The 22,695-nt window shown below is 33.9% G+C and overlaps 1 protein-coding gene and 1 long non-coding RNA gene across 4 annotated transcripts in view; one reads left to right on the forward strand and one right to left on the reverse strand.

Moving 5' to 3' along the window:
- The first annotated feature begins 1,137 nt into the window (after nucleotides 1-1,137).
- Nucleotides 1,138-9,851, forward strand: LOC106088424 (uncharacterized). 2 transcript variants are annotated; one of them, XR_001221446.2, is made up of 4 exons: nucleotides 1,138-1,244; nucleotides 1,323-1,441; nucleotides 1,505-1,642; nucleotides 9,682-9,851. It is a non-coding gene; the product is annotated as an uncharacterized LOC106088424 (long non-coding RNA). The 2 variants fall into 2 exon arrangements; XR_001221445.2 differs by having other exon boundaries at nucleotides 1,323-1,437.
- Nucleotides 3,547-22,695, reverse strand: part of LOC106088422 (potassium voltage-gated channel unc-103) — a 57,247-nt gene continuing 38,098 nt past the window's right edge. For both annotated transcript variants that reach the window (XM_013253940.2, XM_013253939.2), the window contains 8 exons: nucleotides 21,574-21,694; nucleotides 21,219-21,339; nucleotides 21,021-21,139; nucleotides 20,702-20,892; nucleotides 20,483-20,625; nucleotides 8,534-8,727; nucleotides 8,363-8,457; nucleotides 3,547-4,524 (listed from right to left, as the gene is read on the reverse strand). In XM_013253940.2, the coding sequence (XP_013109394.1) occupies nucleotides 4,389-4,524; nucleotides 8,363-8,457; nucleotides 8,534-8,727; nucleotides 20,483-20,625; nucleotides 20,702-20,892; nucleotides 21,021-21,139; nucleotides 21,219-21,339; nucleotides 21,574-21,694 (1,120 nt within the window). In that variant the 3' untranslated portion in view covers nucleotides 3,547-4,388. The remainder of the gene's footprint in view (nucleotides 4,525-8,362; nucleotides 8,458-8,533; nucleotides 8,728-20,482; nucleotides 20,626-20,701; nucleotides 20,893-21,020; nucleotides 21,140-21,218; nucleotides 21,340-21,573; nucleotides 21,695-22,695) is intronic.

Here is a 22,695-nt window from a genome sequence, read left to right on the forward strand (position 1 = left end):
CTATTTAATAATAATAATTTAATAATTAATTTAATTAATTAATTAATTAATTTAATTAATAATAATTTAATAATTAATTTAATAATTTAATTTAACATGAATAAAAGAAAAATGTATTCCATACACCGAAAAAAAAATGTAGCAATATTCATCATTGTAGCAATATTCATCAGCCACCCTGTATGTTCTTGATCGTCTTGACATTCTGAGTCTATCTAGCCATGTCCGTCCGTCTGTGGAAATCACGATAACGGTCGAACGCTTAAAGCTAGCCACTTGAAATTTCACAAATACTTCTTATTGATGTAGGTTTTTGGGGATTGAAAATGGGCCATATCGGTTCAGATTTGGATATAGCTCCCATATTAACGATTTCGTGATTTGAGTTCAGGAGCCCATGGAAGCCGCAATTGTTGTCCTGTTTAGCGGAAATTTTGATGGTAGAGTCTTGTTACGACTCCCACAACCGTACAAAGTATGGTCCGAACCGATCTTCCGATTTACATCCTGAGGCCCTAGAACCCACAATTGTTATCCGATTGGGCAGAAATTTCGGATGAGTGTTTGTTACGACATCCAACCAGCGACAATTTTTCCTGCTGTTTTCTAGACGGGGCGCTTCCATACAATACTGTTAGAGGCAACTTCCTAAGGTATTAATAAACAAAATATGCATATGCCATTGAACATCATGCGCCATCTTGAGCAAAACGCCTTTCATGCATGCCACCGACGAAACGCCGTTGTGTGTGCACTAATACACTAACAACACAGGCAACAGCTGAAAACTACGCAAACAACATCCCGAATACGTGATGTACGTATTCTGCGAACAAAGTCGTGACCGCTAATAAGCAAAAACGAAAAAGTCAGAATACGTGATATGAAACTAATAATTCGTATTTAATAAAAAAAAATAGTTTCTTCCATCGCATAAAAAATGTAAGCAATTATGAAATAATCACCTTTTTGTTAGTGTAAATGCATGCCCGAGCATGAAAAATGATATTGCCGGCGCAGACAAAGATGCCTGGTGAAAATATTTGTATACAAGCAAATTTGGAGAGAAATGAATTCCATCTCTTGTTTCTGTGGAAATATTTTTTTCTTTTTCTACTCTAAATAAAATTATAGGAAGACATTTTATATGCGTCAACTGCAGCGATTTTGCAGCAAGTGGTTATCATCACTATTACTAAGAAGACAACATAAAGCATTAGAGCTCGACTCGTCCCGACTTTTTGGTAAGCATAAGAAAAAAAATAAAAATTATTCTCTTAATTTACTGGTCGTTTTTCCTTTTTTATTTAACTTTATTGCAGCAACTTTTCAAAGTGATATGCGAACTACATTTTGTGTAGCTATGAAATATTCTAACGCAGATGTTTCCACAAAGGATTTATTCTAATAACTACAGCCTGACGTACACCTTTATTGGTAAGTATTAGGCAAAAAAAAATAAAACCATGTATCTATACTTAACACTTAAATTTCTTTTCAACAGTTTTTCTATGAATCAATAAAATATTGTGGATATGGTGTAACGGAACTTCTATGAAAATTAATATGGCTCTTTCCTCTTTGCGGATTTTTTACAATTGGGAAATATCAAGACGTCAAATAAAGCACCACGCCAAATTTGGTAAAGATCGGACTAAAATTGTTTCTGCTACAGGCTTAAAACTCCATATCGGATAAAAGATATATATGGGTGCTACATCTAAATTTGAAACAATTTTAATGAAATTTTGCAGTCCGATCGAAACTTCAAAAAAAAAAAAACACTTCGTGCAAAATGTTGCAAAGATCCGACCAAAATTGTGGCTGCTATATCTATAGAATTTCATATCGGATGAAAGTTATATATGGGAGCTATATCTAAATCTGAACCGATTTTAGCAAAATTTTCCACACATATGAGGACGTTGAATAAAATACTCCATGCGAAAATTTGTAAAGATCGGATGAAAGATATATATGGGAGAAATATGTAAATCTGCACCTATTTTAATGAAATTTTACATTCCGATTCAAAGAAAACCACTCGTGCAAAATTTTGTAAAGATCCGACCAAAATTATGGCTGCTATAGCCAATTTTGCACACATATGTGGATGTTGAATAAAACACCCCATGCCAAATTTTGTAAAGATCGGACCAAAATCGTGGCTTCTACAGCCTTAAAATTTCATATAGGATGAAAGATATATATGGGAACTATATCTAAATCTGTACCGATTTTTATGAAATTTTCTACACATATGAAAACGTCAAATAAAGCACCTCACGTCAAATATTGTAAAGATCGGACCAAAATTGTGGCTTCTACAGCCTTAAAAGGCTATATCTGGTCGGATGAAAAATTTATATGTGAGCTATACCTAAATCTGAACCCATTTTGTTCAAAATCAATAGCGTTCGTCCTTGGGCCAAAAAAGATACATGTGCAAAACTTCATGACAATCGGATAATAAATGCGACCTGTAACTTGATCACAAGAATACATGTACTAAATCGAATCAGAAAGTGATTTCGAGTCGATCGGTATACTTATCAATGGGTCTAGCTCTTCTCCTTCTTAGCGTTGCAAACAAATGTACAGACTTATAATACCCTTTACCACAGTGGTGGTGTAGGGTATTATGAATATTGTAAAAGAATATGTTCGGGCGGATTAACGGAATAAAATTAGTGATTTTGCAATAAATTTGTACAGATGTATTAAGACACAGATAAATTTCTAACATTTTATTCCATCAATTGTATGAATGGTTCATCATATGTAGCGAATAAAGAATAGTTTATTTCGATTTAGTTAATGTTGAAACATCACGAAGTTCATATGAGGTAGTTATTTTTAGATATACATTAACTAAAAACAAAAAAATGTCTTTAGCGCTTCGAAATCGAAAGTAGTTGATTTTAACTCAACCATGGATTCACTATTTGTTGAGTGTGCTAACTATTTCGTTGGGTATGCGTACTTTCAGCCTTAAATATTGCAGCTCAACTAACAACCAACACATCGTATCCTACTGCCCGATTATAAACAACCTCTTGTTCCAAATCCTTGTTGAATATTCGTAATGCAAATGATTATGAAATAACTAACCAAATTTTTTAATAATTTCTCTTTTTATTTTAATGTTGGCCCTTTTTAACTTAAGGGCTCTTATCGCACTTACGATCGTATTCACAAAACTTAATGAAACCTTAAACTAGGTTTATTTGGCAGTTCTGAAAAAGAATCTGTCAAATTAACCTATTTCAAAACAAAATTGGGCGCCCTGGTAGCCGAGTTGGTAGCGTGCTTGGATTACTAGTGCAGGGGTCGTGGGATCAATTCCCGCCAGAAGCCTTGGTCTGTCGCTGCTGTGGTACCACAATGGACTTAAAACTGTCTAAGTGAGTCTGTAAAGGACTGCCACTCTTACCTAACCTAACCTATTTCAAATCTACATTAAGTTTTGTGAATACCGGTGTTAATGTCTTCATGACTCGCAGAATCTGAACTGAAAATTAGCCCAACAATAAAACACAATTAGCATTTACATGATTACTAAGTAAAATATAAATATGTTCTTATTTATTTATATCATTTAAAAAAATTATTTTCGTAACACTACTGGAAAAAAGTCTTAATTTCTTTTTTTTTAAATATATATTGTAATACGAAACTTTTGCGGAAATTAGCCTTTTTTCAATTTCGCTAAAATAGCGTGTATTAACACTGTGTAATAAAATAAGTCGAATGTCGGATATTCTCCTAATTCTCTGTTTTCAGCCACATACACTGGGAAAAATTAACACTCATTATTACAATCGGCGAACGTAATTTTTCCCCGTGTACTGAAAAATACAATTCAATTGCATTTGGTGTTACGTGGTGTACGATAAAAATGTGATCTCTGTTAAAAAGTGAACTTCAAATGCGAACGATTATAAAAAAATGAATCTAAAACAAAGTAAAATATTTGTTTAGATGTTTGGTTTTTAGCTTCTTATGGGGTTATGCAAAGATATATGTGAGTATATGGGGGTGTGGATGTCTGTCCGTGGTGGTGATATTGTCCCTCCGTGAAATACAATCTCGAGCGCCGTCCTAATGTTAATGGCATATGGATTCTCAACAATTGAACTTTTCCTTAAAAATAATCTAAAAATATATTTCAAATAGGGGGAGTAAGTACATATTAAATATTAATTCATTGTGTTAACACATTATACACTTGTGGTTATTTTGTTGGTTTTGTTGTTGTTTTTTTTTTTTTTTAAGTACATTTTAAGGAATAGAATACTCGTATTCTTGTATGCATGCATGTGTTTGCATTAGCATTTTGTTTTTTTTAACATAGTGTTTTTTAAAGACTAGGCAAGTATTAAACGGCACTAACCACTTTTGGGCGCTCCATACTTATAGTTGTTACTGTCTTTGCCCACATAGATGTTCACATCGGGCGTCTCTTTAAGTGCTCCGTCACGCACGAACGCCTTATTATTCAGCTTGTTGTACTGCATGCCCACACTGAAAAATGAAAACCAATGAAAGAAGAAACACCAATAAAAACTCCAAGTCAAAGGAAAAACCTTATCAACATTGAATTTTAAAATGCCAAAGGACCTTGAGTAATGAAAAGCGTTAGTTGTTATTAAGCAAAACAGCGTAAGCCGCAAAACTTTAGAAAAAGCCTACTGCTGTTGAGCCAGAAATTGTGAATAGCGTTCTATATTCAAAGATATGTGTATATCACTAATAAAATCTCTATTTACTTCGAAAGAGTCTCCGTCAAGACTGACTGTTGTCGATGAATTGTCGAACAAATCGTGTAATAAATTGATCTATCTTCTTTATACTTTTTGTTTGTTTGTGGCTTTGAAAATTTGTTTGTTCCGTAAAGATACATAAACAGCTGAAGGGCAAATAGGCTATATAATATTTACGCCAAACCCTCTCATTTTGAAAAAAGATCCCCATTTTGACAAAATTTTTCATATTGGAAAAACTTCCCATTTTGGCTAAATTTCCCATTTTTACAAAACTTCCCATTTTGACATAATTTTCCATTTGACAAAATTTCCCATTTGATAAAATATTCCATTTTGGAAAAATTTGCCGTTTTAGAAAAAATTTCCATATATGTTAAATTCCTATTTTGACAAAATTTCACATTTTGAAAAAAATTATCATCTTGATAAATTTATTCATTCTGACAAAATTTCCCATTTTGCCAAAACCTCTCATTTCGACAAAAAAAATCTCCTCTTCGACAAAATTTTTCATATTGAAAAACTTCGCATTCTGGCAAAATTTCCCATTTTGACACAATTTCCCATTTTGACAAAATTTTCCATTTTGACAAAATTACCCATTAGATACAATTTTCCGTTTTGAAAAAATTTCCCATTTTTGAAAAAATTTCCCATTTTGACAAAATTTCCCCTTTTGACAAGATTTCACAAAACCTCTCATTTGTGAAAAAAATCCCCATTTTGACAAAATGTTTCCTATTGAAAAACTTTTTGGCAAAATTTTTTGTTCTTACAAAATTTCCCATTTGTTCAAAATTTCCCATTTGACAAAATTTTTCAATTTGGGAAAATTTCCATTTTGGAAAAATTTGCCGTTTTGGAAAAATTTTCACATATTTGTAAAATTACCCATTTTGAAAAAAATTCCTATTTCATAAAATTTCCCCTTTTTTAGAAAAATTTTCCATTTTTACAAAATTCCCTATTGACCAAATATTTCCTTTTGACAAAATTTAACATTTTGACAAAACCTCTCATTTAGACAAATTTTTTAATTTTGACTAAATTTCCCATTTTGAAAAAAATTTGCATTTTGACAAAATTTTTCATGTTAAAAAAATTCCCATTTGGAAAAATTTCGCATTTTTACAAAATTTCCCATTTGATAAAATTTTCCGTTTTGGAAACTTTTCCCGTTTTGGAAAAATTTCCGATTTTGTAAAATTTCCCATTTTGACAAAATTTCAGGTTTTTACAAAATTTCCCATTTGCTACGAAATTTCCCATTTTTACAAAATTTCCTATTTTTACAAAATTTCCCATTTAGGCAAAATTTCCCATTTTTACAAAATTTCTCATTTAGGCAAAATTTCCCATTTGATAAAATTTCCATTTTGAAAAAATTTCCCGTTTTGGAACCATTTCCCATTTTTGTAAAAAACGAACCCTCCTTCTTACTCCAAAAACACCACCCAAAATCAAAACTGAATCAACCGGGACAATATGAGTAATGATCTAATAGTATCAGAAAGAGAATATGGTATTGAAAATTGGGTTCAAGTACCCAGCCCCAAAATTCCCCCCAACGGACATTTTGGACATTCATGTAAATATGGGACTGAAATGAAAGGTATTCTGGAGTAGGTTACGAATCTGATACTAAAAATGTGTCCAAAGCATTTTGGTCCAAGTATCTGGGGGGACGCTCCAACCTTGAACCCCTCCTATCGTAACTTAATGATAGTCAAATGAAAGGTATATTGGATAAAGTTTGAGTTTAACATTAAATATTTGCCTAAAACCACCCAATAGGTCCAATGACCGATCATGACAGTGGGAGATATATTTTAGTAGTGGACGGAACTGACATCAAAGTTTATGCTAAAGGTTAGAAGGGGAGCATCAACAAACCGACACAGTATAAGAGCTATTGAAGAGTAGTTTGCAATATAAAGGGTGATTTTTTAGCTTTTATCTACTTGGCAACACTGGTTTAAACAGCTCACGCACGTTTCGTGTTTTGTTTCACTGTCAAAAATCTTCAGTTTGGTCTATAATTTAATCATGAATCGCCTAACAAACGAACAACGCCGGCAAATTATTGAATTTTATTATCAAAATGCGTACTCTGTTAAGAAAGATCATCGCGCGCTTCTTCCACTGAGCGATGAAGCTCATTTTTGGCTCAATGGATACGTAAATAAGCAGAATTTACGATTTTGGAGTGAAGATCAGCCAGAAGCATTGCAAGAGATACCAATGCATACAGAAAAAGTCACAGTTTGATGCGGTTTACGGACTAATGATATCATTGGACCGTACTTCTTCAAACATAATGCGAATCGTAGCGTAACTGTGAATGGTGAGCGTTACCGTAGGATGGAAGTTTAAGTATTACTTCCAACAATTGTGCTAAGTATTAGATTAGACTTCTTGGGATTCTAGAGGTCGCAATTCTTATCCAATTTGGTTGAAATTTTGCATATGTTTGCAACTGTTCCAAGTATGGCCTAACTTGGTTGATAAACTGATATAACTGCCATATAAACCGATCTCACAATTTGAATTTCTCTGGAGGGCGCAATTATTACTCGATTTGACTGAAATTTTGGAGGTGGTATTTTTCTATGACTTCGAACAGCCATAAGAAGAACGGTCCATATCCGCCAATTAAATGTTAAAGCTCATATATATTTGAAAAAGTCATTCAAAGAACTTGACATATGTGATCCATGGTGCAGGGTATATAAGATTCGGCCCGGCCGAACTTTGCACGTCTTTACTTGTTTATAATTGTTATCATATCTTTACCCTTTTTAAATATAATTCAGAAATACATTATAGCTTATCCGATTTTATCCGATTTTTCTGGCGATTTGGCGGTAGAAGTAGTTTTTCGTGTGCTTAACACCAACTTTTATCAAATCCAGTGAACTGAAAATGGTTTTTGTAACCATTTTTATTTAAAAATTACTTCTTGGAGCTTCAATGTTCATTTCATTAAACTTTATCTCCCCAACGATGTAGGTAAGATGAATCACTTCAAAACTGCAAACATTCTGACGGTTGCCATTAAGGGCGAAAAAGTACCGTTATACAGAACTTTGAGCAAATTTTTGTAATTGGTAGCAGTAAGTGCCGATCTTTTCATAAATAAAAAGTACTCGATACTGTCTTTATAAATATAAGACCCTTCCTTCAGTCAATATTTTTATCCTAGTGAACCGCATTGTATTAGGAAGTTACAAATGACACCACGATTAAAATACATTAAGAGGCAGACAGATAGGCAAGCATACGGAGTCGATCGCTAGACTTTAAGGTGGGTCTATCTCTTCTCCTTGCCAATAAATGCATATATATAGTGAGTGGTTAAGGGTATAACTATGTCGAGAGTTTTCGAGGAACCTTTGGTAGGGTTGGGTCGGTGGTAGGATTAGGTTAGGTCGTGCAGAGGCTTAATTTGCATAAATTCAAATTAGCGCGAATGCGAAATGTAAGATATTAACACCAACTTTTTGATCTCAAATCTAGTTTAGATACCAAATTTTAATATAAAGATTTACTGAAGATAGGTTTTATTTTATGATTTGTCTTGCAAAAACTTGACTTACATTCGTATAGAGTTCATGTCACTGGTACTACGTTCCTTGTCCATAGATTTGACGCGCAGATATTTGTGTTTCACATCCACACCAGAGTTGTATTCCTATGGACAAAATTTTGCAAAAATTATTGTTTTTGAATTCAGCTTTCTTTTCCTTTGTTCCATTGCGAATACTTACATCCCTCATGATGTACGTTATTTCTAAATTGTTAACAAAACTATCGAAGAACTCCGGATACAGATGTAGTATGTCGAGCAGATCATCTCTATGGATTTTGTGTAGATCACAGTACGTTAAGGCACGAACGTTGGCATTTGATTTGCCAATGCTTGGGTATATACAGGGATTTTCCCCAAATATATCATCCTTACCTAAAATAAAATTGTATGTACAAAAGTTGCTTCGCTACATGGGCTTAAGTAGAGCGGGGGGCGGGGGCGGGGGCGGGCGGTTATAGAAAAACAAAATTCTGCTAATTATACATGCCACATGATAACAAACACAATATTTAGGTATAGATAAAGAACGCACTCCAGCTTCTTTTGAATTCGAAAGAGAAGCCACATTTTTGCATTTATTTCGCATGGAGCAGTATGAGATTTTTCTGTCAAAAGCCAATAATGCTGTAAAGCTTTTAAAAATAAAATATATAAAAAAATTAAAATATTAAACAACTGACACACACTTATAATAGATCTGTAAAAGACAAGAAAGATAGTTGGTGAAAACAATGTTTGTGAATTTTTAGCAAAATGATTTGAGCACACTTTTTAAAATAGAAACTGAAAAAAAATGTTTTTTTACAAATTATTTTCATAGAAAATGTGCAAAATTCAATAACTTATCATTTGGTCCATGTCATTTTTATAGGACAAACGTTATTGTTGGAGATTTGCGAAAAATGACTCTAAATCGGCATAAATTTCAATTAAACATACGCAAACAATACGTTATCACAAATCAAAAAAACCTAAAATGTTCAAAAGAGTTACGGCCTTATTCACAAAACTGAATGTAGATCTGAAATAGGTTTATTTGACATATTTCCCTTATAGAAATGTCAACTAAACCAATTTAACCGTTAAACATTTAGCTATGTGATACAAGTGGAAAAAATATTTTAAATATTAAGATCATCATTATAGAGCATAATTGAAACCCAGCAATCGAGAACACTCTTTAAACCTTAGATAACGTCTGTCTGTTTCGATATAACACAATCTCAATGCAATAGAATACAAAATTAAGCTGTAGATAAATCATAAATTATAAAACACGTATGTTATAAGTAAACCTTACAACAAATCTGTAAAAATATTTTTCAGAAGATCTTGAAAACCAACTGGACAATAAGGAGATATTTAAGGACAGTTAAATTTCATATAACAAAGAATCAACTACAGGATGAAAGAACCCTGAACGCGATGCCCCTGATTATTTAACTTCATTGCAAACCAAATAGACTAACACATAGAAGGACACATTTTCAAGAGAATGCATAGAACTTTGCTTGATAATGATAATACATAACTATGTAAATTTCTATATATCATTTATATTTCTAGTATATTGTAATTAATTAATATAACCTGCAAGAGCATAGCAAGGTAGACGAAATAAATAAAATAATATAACGGCACATTTTCTTATAATCATCGCACGGTGTTTCCAAAAAACGATATCTACTATATTCAAGTCTATAGAGCTGAGTTACGAAGTAGATGGTTCTGTTCCCCATGATCCAAAACCCTGTTTTAAGCGGCAAGAGGATTTGATTTAGTAAATATCGTTTTGATTTCGTTTTTAACAATTAGAGCTAACTCTAGAAGGAGATATTTACTAGAGTGATCAGATATGTTTCTCACAACCGGATTTTGAATTTTTTTGGTCTGAATATACCAATTGGTTTCTTAAAAACTGCAATTTTTCGGGTTTATGATAAATCGGTTTGTTGCCAAAAATAATGATTAATTTCCTATCATATTTTTTGATAATTATTGCTTTCGTTGCATTGAAACTTTGTCTTTTGAAAATATTTCCTTGGGGCTTCGTCTTTAAAGGAAATGTCTTGGGAAAAAATATATCGGAATTCTTTCTTCAGAGAAAAACAGAAAGACATTTTTTCTATTAAGAACATTCAATTTAATTTTTGTGTTTGTTGTCAAATTTTTGTCTTTAGAGATCATTTAATTACAAATTGTTCTTTGGAAAATAGTTTCATCAAAATTCCTTGAAAATTTATATTTTTGTTTACAAACATACTAGATCGAAATTTTTAAAGGAAAGTGTTTTGGAATTTTTTTAAGAGAAAATTTTATTCAAAGTTTATACTTTTTCAGTTCATACAATTTTAATCTTCACAAAACATTTTAGCGACATGTTCTTTCTGTTGCAAAATAGTAACCCTTTTATTTGCAGTGTTTTAATTTAGTCCTATACACTCCTATAATCAGATGTTCTCGATAAAATTTCAATGCAACGTTGTCTTGGAAAGATATTGATAACGCGATTTGCACTAGATAGTATTAAAAGAAAACTAAGCAATTCTTAATATTTGGTCTGTTTTATTACCAAATCTAGCTGTTTCGCTAGCTTAAGGTTTGTATTTTAACGTTGATCATCACTCAGACTCATCCGAAGAAATCTTATATCAACAAAACAAAAACATAAGTCATTCATAGCTATTATTTTATCAAAATTCTTAGCAATATTTTGCATTCCAGAACGTTAAATCATTGATTAAAAATGTGTTGCGTTCTTCTTTAAATAATTTTTCTCCACACAAATATTGGGTAAATAAAACAAGCCTATTATTTCGTTTTTAGTCTGGCTTGAGGTCTTTGAAGTTCCGAACTTTCGAGCTAAATCAATGTTGCCTCAGAAACAAAAAAATGAGTGGAGTTTCTAGTCGACTTTTAACTTCATATAAAGGTTTATTCATAATATTTGGAAGGGGTTTACTTTTAAAAGAAATATCCAGTTTTTTAAGAATCTAAAAAAATTAAACAGTTTTTTTCGAAGTTTTCGAAAACCGAAAAAATCGGGTTATTGCCCACCCGAGATAATTAGCGTACAGTATAGGAATTTTGTCTGAAAAATCCCCATTTCCTAAGTAAAACATAAAAGTGGGAGCCTGATCAGAGGTAAATACATGCACCTGATAAGATAGAGCTGATAATAAAGTTGCCGATATTGCTGTATTAGGTATTAACACCTGTTAATAATTTCTTATTTCTTTATTTAACAATCGATTTAGAAACGAGAAAATAATGTATTTTTGAATTTTTTACAACTACAACCATTTCTTACTGGCGACTATAGTAAAGTCAGTTAAAAAGGCAATATGCAGTTATAATCAATACATAAGTTTCCCAAAATATCTAAAAGAAAGCACAACCGATAATTGGAACCTCAGCATACTATGCCTTAATCGTAACACAAGTGCCATCTGAAGCTGAATATTTATATACTTTCCATCGCACATAAAATTTTATTGTATGTGTGTGGGGGAATTGTATGGTAAAACTGTCGAGATAACTATCACAGTCACACTACACCTAGAAAGTTTTTTTGTGGGATTCTCAGCCGCGTTTTTTGCATAAAGAGGAACGTCTCGAAGACGTCACCGGGTCAGATGCCTATTGTCAGTTAAATGCAACTGCGGCTGTTTTTAGCAGATTATCAAGATTTCAACAGTCTGTTTGATAATAGAAAACTACAAACAATTTGCTTTAACAACGAGAAGAGTGCGAAACATCAGAAAAACTGATTATAAATATTCAACAGGCGGTGTTTACAATAGCGCGCTAAATTGAAAGTTTGTACTTTTCTACAATGCATGCATTGAATCTTTTAACATTTTTACTGTTATTCTTTGGCAAATTATTGGCATCACTATTGCTCTCAAAAGGTATCAAACGAATGCAGAATAAGTAAAAAGGCGTTAAGTTCGGCCGCGCCGAACTTTGGATACCCACCACCTCAGGTACATATGTAAACAACCTTTCGTCAAAATCCGGTGAAAAATGCATAGCTTATGTCCCATAGCAGCTATATCGAAATATGTTCCGATTTGGACCAAATACTTATAAGTACAAGTAATTTTGAAAATTATTAATTAGCTATATCTAAAAATAAACCGATCTGAACCATAAACGACACGAATGTCGAAAAGCATAACATAAGCCACTGTCCCAAATTTCGGCGAAATAGGACAATAAATGCGACTTTTATGGCCTCAAAACCTCAAACCGAGAGATAGGTCTATATGGCAGCTATATCCAAATCTGGACCGATCTGAGCCAAAATGAAGAAGAATGTCGAAGGGTTTAACTTAACTCACTGTCCCAAATCTCAGCGACATCGGACAATAAATGCGCCTTTTATGGCCTCATAACCTTAAATCGAGAGATTGGTTTATATGGCAGCTACATTCAAATCTGAACCGATGTGGGCCAAATTAAAAAAGGATGTCGCAGGGCCTAACACAACTCACCGTCCCAAATTTCGGCGACATTGGACAATAAAAGCACCTTTTATGGGTCCAAAACCTTAAATCGGCGGATCGGTCCATATGGCAGCTATATCGAAAACTGAACCGATGTGGGCCAAATTGAAGAAGGATGTCAAAGGGTCTAACACAACTCACTGTCCCGAATTTCAGCAAAATCGGAGAATAAATGTGGCTTTTATGGGCCTAAGACCCTAAATCGGCGGATCGGTCTATATGGGGGCTATATCAAGATATAGTCCGATATGGCCCATCTTCGAACTTAACCTGCTTATTGAGAAAAAAAAAGGAATCTGTGCAAAATTTCAGCTCAATATCTCTATTTTTTAAGACTAAAGCGTGATTTCAACAGACAGATGGACATGGCTAGATCGTCTTAGATTTTTACGCTGATCAAGAATATATACTTAAAAGGGTCGGAAATGGATATTTCGATGTGTTGCAAACGTAATGACAAATTGAATATACCCCCATCCTTCGGTGGTGGGTATAAAAAAGTGCCAATTCATTGACCTAAATAGCAAAAACTATTGCACATTTTTTCTATTGTTCTTTTCTCAATACACAAAGTGGTCTGTGTGGAATAATAGCAATTATTAAAAACAAATTGAATTGTCTTGCCCCTTCCTCACCTCTCGATCGAAGAGTTTTGTATACATTGTGTTCATTTTCTTTCCTTTAAATTAACAACCCAACACTTGTAGAGTGTTTCATCGGTGAAATGTTCGATAAGAGTTAGCTAATCTAACGACATAAGATATGGATAATTTACAATGGAAACCTCTTGAGTTGCTTTGGTACCACCAACACCACCACCATTACCATTACCACTATCACTTGGCGACTCAATCAAGTAGGTTCTTGTGTGATAATGTCTAATGCAATAATAATTGATAATTATGGAGAGTTTAGAGAGTGGTGTGCGTGTGTACAATAAACCCCATCATCGAGTAGGCTGTTGCGATAATACTAATTGAAATTTATAATTAATTAAAAGCACATTTTCAATTGTTAAGTAGCCTGGTAGCTATGGGCCACAGTAAATTATGAACTTCAAGATTGTGTTCTCATCCAGACGTTAATGGCTTCAAGTGCGTAAAAAAGCCATTAGGAGAATATAAATTATAATTATGAGAGTTTTGAACGAAATTTGTTTGAATACGCCGAAACCGTACAATTGGATTGCAGAAAAATACTCAACTCTTCAATTAAACTATGTATCCTTTTGGGAGGGAAGTAAAACAACATTTGTACATATCATAGAAATTCAATTGTAAATGCTTTCTTTTAACATTTTGTTTAGCGTGCCATTGTGGCATTTGGGAGGTAAAGTATGATTGATTTAAGATGCAAAGCGCACAACAAGCCGATTACTGGCATAGGTGTATGTCTGTAGTGGCATGGGCCAGAAGAATATATGCACCCTCTTTTCAACCTAACCTAACTTAAGATGCAACCAGTAAGGAAAGGCAAAAGTCAGGCGGTACCGACTTTATAATACCCTACACCTACCCTATAGGTACAAAGTGGGAGCTATAACTAACTCCGAACCAATTTTTATGAACCTCGGCGGATGTTTTCAGATGAGTTATTAAACAATCCGCATCAAATTTCGGCAATTATGTTTAAATTGTAATACATACGGTTGAAAAATGACAACATAATTACAAATTACCCAAAATCTGACGAACCAAATCTGAACCGATTTCGACCAAACTTTACGGATATTGTGGAAGTCGTCGAGGAAGGCGTTGTACAAAATTTTGAAAAGCTTGGTATATAAATGCGCTTGCAGTGGTTCTAGGATTGAAAATCGTGCGATATATATATGAGAGCTATATCTAAATCTGAACCGATTTCTATAAAACTCACCAATAATGTCAAGAGTCAAGATAAACTCATTCCTGCCAATTTTCAAGAGAATCGGTTAACAATCGACTATTTTATCGCATTATTACTGCAAATCGGACGAACATATATATAGAAGCTATATCTAAATCCAAACCGATTTTTTCCAATTGCAATAGGCTTCGTCTCTAGGCCGAAAAACATGCATGTACCAAATTTGAAGAAGATCGGATGAAAATTGCGACTTGTAGTTTGTACACAAATTAACATGGACAGACGGACATATCTAAATCGAATCAGAAAGTGAATCCGAGTCGATCGGTATACTTATCAATGTCTCTTCCTTCTGGGTGTTACAAACAAATTCAATAACTTATAATATCTTGTACTACAGTGGTGGTGTAGGGTATAAAAATCAATTTAGAGCAGATGTGTACAAAAAAAAATTTTATTGTATGCGTGCGTAACCTTCTAAACATTTTTTCAATTCTCTCCATAATTGAAAATGAAATAATTTGAGAGAACTTAATTACAAAAAAAAAATTAAATAACTTTTTTCTTCCTGTCTCTAATGTTAAATCGAAATAAAACATTATTTTTAGATTGAAAACAGAAATGCATACTCCCATACGTGCGTTCATTTATTGCTGTATTGTGTCCCCACCTAAGTACCGATGTTTGTTAGCCGCGAAAGTCGGGCAATGACACAAGAAATTACTGTTACTTCTTTAGATTAACAGCTGCAATGTGACGTTTGAAGCCAAGAGAATAAAAACATGTGTGTGAATTGTGCATCAACACTAGCGTAAAGAAAATCTTAGTTTTGTGCACCCCTTATCAGAGTTGCGGTTTTTCGTAGGTTCCTACCAAAATTGATAGGTTTTGGCTGACCTCAATTTTTAGTAGGTTTTTCCAACATACATATACATAAAGTTAATTACTAAAAAAATCGCCAGGAATAACTCAAAACTTATTCATTTCATGTCGTTTCTGTGTATTCGTTAGGAGTGCAGAATAAAATCATGGATGTTACTGTTACAAGGGGTCTCACTGCTTCAAATTTCATGAAAAGGGCGTAAGTTTTGATATTGACTATAACTGGTACGAGTGTTAAGGGATCTCTTTTAAATTTTATGCGTTTAATGCCTTCAGTCGGAAAACAACTGCATACAAATATGACAAAATCTGGTCCATACTCATACTCCATTGAACTCAGTGTTACGGCAAAAATTGCGCGTTTCTGGTCTCAAACACTTTAGTCTTGAGATAGAGTTATCCAAACTCGTCACGGTTGTTCATTGAAATTGGGACAGAAATGCGACTTCATAAACTTAAGATTTCTCATCGGAGCTATATCAGGCTATGGACCGATTCAGGCCATACTTGGCTTTTTACCTCAATCTGGCTGGAAGAAGGCATAAGTAGGTTAGAACGTCTGTAGCTAATGTTATCGAGTGTTATCCCAAAGAAAAAGGTGTAACATTTCTCTTACAGTTTCATATATTTCATTCTAGTGTATATAAATTAAGAGCAAGAACTCAATAAAGTATAGATCAAACGAAAGGTTTCGACTGTTCACATCATAGAAACATGTGGAATTATATTTTAACCATAGACAAAAAGAACAAAAACGAAATTAAAAAGGAAATTTTGATTACATGACCTCTCCCTAATAAAATAGTTGGCCATGTTTAAAAAAGATTTATTTTGAAAAATAATCTCTTCTTTATCTGTACCTAAATATTGGTAGGTATTTAGAAACTGTCATTTAAAGAAGCATGCTTTATGACAGCTTTAAAAATCCAAATTAAATGTGCACTAATATTTAATGCTTCACGTCCAATGATTCAAAAACCACGTACTATTGAATAAAAACTTAAATTTTAAATATTGCTCTGAAAACTAAATGAAATGCAAATGTGTGAAATTTTCGAAATTACAAAAACAGCACAGACAAAACATTTGACTTTAAGTATATTTGTCATGAAATTGTAAGGCTTTTGAAAAAAAAATTTAAAAAACAGTATAGAAATGAATGGAAACCTAACATACAATAGTCAAGCTGGGACCGAAACCGTGGTATCAAAGTTCGCCCAGATTTGAACAACAGTTGGACCCAAAGCACCTTACCCATGGCGCGAAATTTTAATCAAAAACCCCAAAATATACATATGTTTGTGTATATTCGTTTCATACGAATTGAGTTATCGGCTCCAAATTTGGTTTTGTGGGATTGTTAATGGCCTAAATTGGGCATAAACAATCTCCACATCCAACGCTGCTGCTAATAGAAAACTCTTTGGATAATTTAGCTCTTTAAGCCTAGTACTGACTTCGATTGTGCGGAAAATGTTGCTAAACATCAAATAAATTTTGTGAAATCTCACAATGTTTCCAACGCAATGTTTCCAACAGTGTTGCAAATTTGTTTAAATGTAATTAAACTTTTTTGTTTGACGTGTAAAGCGTTGTTTTGGTAGAAAACAGATGTATGTTGACATCATTCTTATCATATGATGAAGGTTGAGTATTGAACAGTAGTTGGATTTTTTGATGCGCCGTCCACCATATAACATTATAGATCTGACAACTGCTGTATATACCCAGTGCATGATATGCGGTTTAAGCCCCCATGTGGCAAAGTTGCCTTTCTAGCCTTTTCCAAAAGGTTGGAGTTGGAGTTCAATTTCCTGTCCAACAAAACACCCAAGTAGTGTGTGCTTTCAGTAAAAGAAACATTCTCTCCTCCCAAGGAAACAGGTGCCACTGCAGGAAACTTGTATCTCCTGCTGAGAAGAACTATACTTCAGTCTTGCACGGATTTACACCTAGACCACTTCGCTGTCTTCCGGAGAGCTTCCTGAAGTATGTCTTTTAGAGTGCAGAGAAACTTTCCCATATCCGCAATAGCTACGTCATCAGCATTCGCGACCACCTTTACACCTTCCAGAAAAAATAATATATTGTTAATGGCTATATTCCAAAGTAGAGGAGACAGTACACCTCCTTGAGGTATTCCTCTGCTGACCCATATTTTTAGATCTACAGATCCCAAGCCTGCCGTAATGCATCTTTTAGTAAGTAAGTTATTAATCAACTTTCTTACGATAGTGTTAATGATCGAGAAAGTAAAAGATATTGAGGTGGTGCTGATATCGGGGTCGACGAGGAGTGCTCCAAGAGCAGTACTGAATGCGTTGTGTTGAGTACAGTCTTCTGACTGAGAGAGTCAGGAACTCGCGCTCTTCGGATTTTGGACATTCGTTTGTTCTGAGGTAAACCAATGGCGTGGAACGACTACATGGCATTGTCATTGCCGGACTGATCTTTATTAGATGGCGACTTGGAGTTTGCCTTCTTAAAGATTTAGCTTTGGGCTTTTCTGGTCCCTTCATATACATGGATTGGTCCAATGTAAATAAGAGCACTGGAGCAGAGGTTTTTTTTTTTAAATTCCTAGGGATTAGAGAGTCACATAGACTTCTGGTCGGGTGTAGTGTCTTTTATATCCCTAATATCTTTACACAAAAAAGTAATAAAAAATAAAAAGACAACATTTCTTGAAAAATTTAAACTAACAATTCTTGTAATCAGATGATTGTCATTGTTCGCTGCATTCAATAGACAGGTACATTTAAAATCTACGAAATTTGACAATGTTGCTAGCAACACGTTGAAATTGTTTTGTAAACAAAACTTGGTACTGCTTATTTGAAAAAAATTTGTAGTCATTTCACATTTTTTGTTTATAGTGCATTTTGACAACTGTTCGGGCGAAAACTCGAAGACAGTACTAGGCTTTAAGTACGAAAAGCAACTCCAAGAAATACCAAGTAGAACCAGAATTGTTTGCTATCAGTCATAATCCGTAGTTTTAAGGGGGAGCTATTCAAAGATAAAAAGCCTTTTAAATACGAAACCGACAATGGCTTACGCAGAATGGGTAGACCTTCATGCAAATATCAAGTGGAAGTGGAAGGGAAAACTCTACGTTATGACCACCCGGGTTAGGGTTGGCATTCTGTTCTGCTTTCGGAATAGTCGCCGACATTTTTGATGGTTTCACGGAAGAAAGTTGACAGTAATTAAATGTTTTTGTTTCCATACCAAACGACGTTTTTTTTCTTTGTATTCATCGTTTAATATTTTTAAATAAAATAATTAAATGGAATAACGAACCATTGAAATCAATAAAACAAACAAAAATGATGCCGCAATATTTGTTTGCTTTGCCACACTATAATCAGAGTACTACTTTTTCACCAATGTTTTCCGACGTTTTTTTATATGGAGTTTGACAGGATTTCACTGAAAAGGTGAACAGAATACCCTGCTTAGCCTTCGCAAGTCAAAAGATTTTTATGCACGACTTGGTCCAAAACCCACCCGGGAGGGTCAACTATATATTTTGGAGGAAACTGTCATACATTTATCACAAAATTTCATACTAGTGATAAGAAAATACAACATCTCCTCCAACCCTTTCAGTAGGTTTTTTAAGAAGAAAAATTGCCTCAAGTCAACCAACTTTTTTACTCAGACAGTTTCTGCATGAATTGGGCAAAGGAACGGACGTGCCTGGCCATATGGGAACACATTATTCATCCCACAAGTTCAAATTCTTTGTATATACTATTGGATTTATTATATTATGAATCGTAGCGCTATGTTCACTTTTTTTTAATAAAATGTTATTTCTATTAATAGAGGGGCACAAAATAATTTTTAGAAAATTAGGATCGCACCACCGGAGAACATCGAGAAAAAACTAGTAAAAAATGTGCCGTGTGAGAACGGGTAGAGATAGCTATTTGAAATTTGGAATGAGTTGTTATCAAGATAGTGTGCACAATTTCAAGACCCTAGGTGGTGGGCGCCTCTTGGCAGGCCCTTAAAATTGGTCACCTTGGCATTTCGAAAAATGGTTCGGACTGCCAAACCTTAATTTTTGGTCTGATTTTCGAAATTCTTTGTTAGATAGTGCAAAAAAACCCTACAAAAAAGTCTGCTTGACGTACACAATATCCACTGGTTTTGAGGATATACGAGTTTCAATTTTTATTTGTTTAAATTTTGGCCGAGATTGGCTTCATATATTGTAATATTTTTTACTACTTTTTTCGATTTTCTCCCACTGTGCAAAGTATAATATCGAAAAATATTTAAAACAATATTTAAGGGTAATCAAAGTTAACGTTGAGATATTATTTTCTTGTAGAGATAGAAAAATTAGCCAATAAGCTCAAAGTTATTTTTTTAATTGATAAAATTTCGCCGAGTAATTGAAGTTTGAAAATCGAAGATCCCATCCGGGCTTGCGAGGGTTAAGATAGCAAAGTTTTCTTGCATGCGGTCCGTACTAGGCTATAAACAGCAGGCCTTTTATCATTGAAATATTACCCCGAATTGGAGAACACTCATTGTTATAAGAAAATCTGCTTACGGTTTATTAATGGAATGAACTCATGAATGATATTAAAATGGGTTTAATTTTTGAAAAACAAAAAAAAATTGTTTTCAGTTACTTTAACGAATTTTAAACGGAAGTTTTCCAACTAGCCTCTATAACTCCATGACAAATATCGAATTTAAACACACATTCTTAGCATTATTTATTCTAGTTGTATGAAAATATGACACTAAACACTGAGAGAGCCACATACATACTTAGGTGATATAAAGCCCATCATCTAGGAGATTCTAGAACCGCCCTTGCAAACATTTGAACTAAACTAGAACTACAAACACCACATTCCAGGTTTACTTACCCAATATAACTATTGTTGTATTCTCTCTTTGAATTTCTATGGATCCTCTAGCTATAAAAAATAATGAAGTCAACACATCGCCCTTGTGTACCAAGACATCTCCGGGCGGTGCATGGGTAGTTTTAAATTTCAATGAGAGCGCTCTACAAAAATACACACACATAAACAGAGCTCTAGAAAATAATTGATTAGAGAATAAAAAGGCACATTTGACCAGACCTCAAACAACCCGGACTAGCTCCTGTAAAGGCTGGACAATTTTGCAAGAGTTTACGATTCAAGTGTAAACATATATCGGCCTGTAGGCATTCGGGAAATCCTTTTAGCACCGAATTCATATCGATGCCGTTCGTATAGGTCCAGGCATGTTGGAAATACTCTTCTAAGCGCTGACGCAAGGGATTTGGTATCTTTTTTGTGTGTTGGTGTGAATTTCAAACGAAAACGGGGGGGAGAGAGAGAGAAAAAGCAAAACAAAGCACACCTGTAGTTGTTGATGTTCTGCCAGAGACGACGGCGGAGAAAATCGAAAATTTACCTGGTGGAATCGTATAAACTCTCTAACTCTTAACATTTGTGTATGATAACGAGCTGTACCCGAATACAATCTTTGTATAATAGCAGAGACGTTACCGAATATACTAGCATACATTAAGGCTGAAATTATATTCGAACATGAATACAGTTGTGTTGCATGATGGATCAATCACAAACATGAAACAGAAAGTAAACTTACAGCCCACCAACATCACACAAATGGTGAAAATTTTTTCTGCATCTGTATTGGGAGCCACATTGCCGAAACCCACCGAGGTCAACGAGGTGAATGTAAAATATAAAGCGGTTATATAACGGGACTGTAAACAGAACATGCAGGCAGAAGTAGAGAGACAGAGAGAGATAGAGAGAGAGAGAATGGTGGGCATTGATGGCCCCATTAGTTTACTTTGTTTAGTTGTGGTGATTGAGATTGAGTTTGTGTTGTGTTGTGTTGTGTGTGTTTGACTATCTAAGTGTTCTAAGTGTGTTTGCGTCTATGTCTGTATATGTGGTTGTGAATGTATGTTTATGTTTGAAGTAGTTCACTTTACCTTGATAGATGGACCTCCTGTTTTGTTTTCAAAGTAAGGTTCATCAATATCATTGCCCAACGTATGTAACCACCCTATATTCTTTGTAAGCATAATGCGTTCAGCATTGCCAATGGCATACCTAGGAAACACACAAAAATTCCATATTCAAATTTTCACTCAAATCACATATTCTTTGTCATCGTCATCATCATCATCATCATCATTAACATTTTCATCAAATTTCTTCATCTCATCATCATTATCAGTCACTCGTTAGATTGCTCCACAATCCACATAGCTCTAAGTATAAACAACAACATCAACAACAACAAGAAAAACACATCAAATATCAACTACGGACAAACGATACGAATGCATTCACATCAACACAAATCATCATCATCATCACCAATATCATCGACATCATTCGCAGTTCATTCGACCTGCCACAAAGCAGTTCTATCCTGGCTAGTGAAAACACAGACATCCAACAAAAAACCCAATAGAAATACAGTGTGCATCCGCTAAAACGATGAAAAATAATACAATTCCCAATTCGGAGTTAAGGAAAACAAACAAAAAAAAACAAAATTTTTGGATCTATAGTCCCTCTTACGACTTTTTCAAACAATTATTCTATAGATCATAAATCAATCGTAATGATCACTTTCATTCTGGCTATCACTCTTTACCTTGAGTCTGAGAGCTTCTCAGAACGCTTACTTTTTTCTAATTTCCTAGGGTCTTTCAATATATTAATGCATTTTTTCAAATTTGAATTGTCGTTATGCCAATTTCTTTCAAAAATTTTTTATTTTTTAAGAAAATAATGAATTGGTCTTTTAAAATATTATTAGGAAGGCAATTTTCATATAGCTGGAAATTTCATACTAAAAAGCCTTTTTATCTGTTTATTTGACAAGCTGTCAATAATTAATTAATTAATTCTTGTGCACTTTGTTGGACCACTTTCTATTTATCGCTCTCTTCCATTTGGATTTCTTTTATATTCTTTATTTTTAATGGCTGGGGAGCCAAATATTAGGTAAATATAATATAGTACCTCATTATGTTAAGAAATGAATTTAATTATCTGTTATACTCAGGTTACTGAAATGTTTGTTTGTAATTATTTTATGG

Source organism: Stomoxys calcitrans, chromosome 5 (assembly GCF_963082655.1).
Source record: "Stomoxys calcitrans chromosome 5, idStoCalc2.1, whole genome shotgun sequence".
In the NCBI taxonomy this organism is placed as follows: domain Eukaryota; kingdom Metazoa; phylum Arthropoda; class Insecta; order Diptera; family Muscidae; genus Stomoxys; species Stomoxys calcitrans.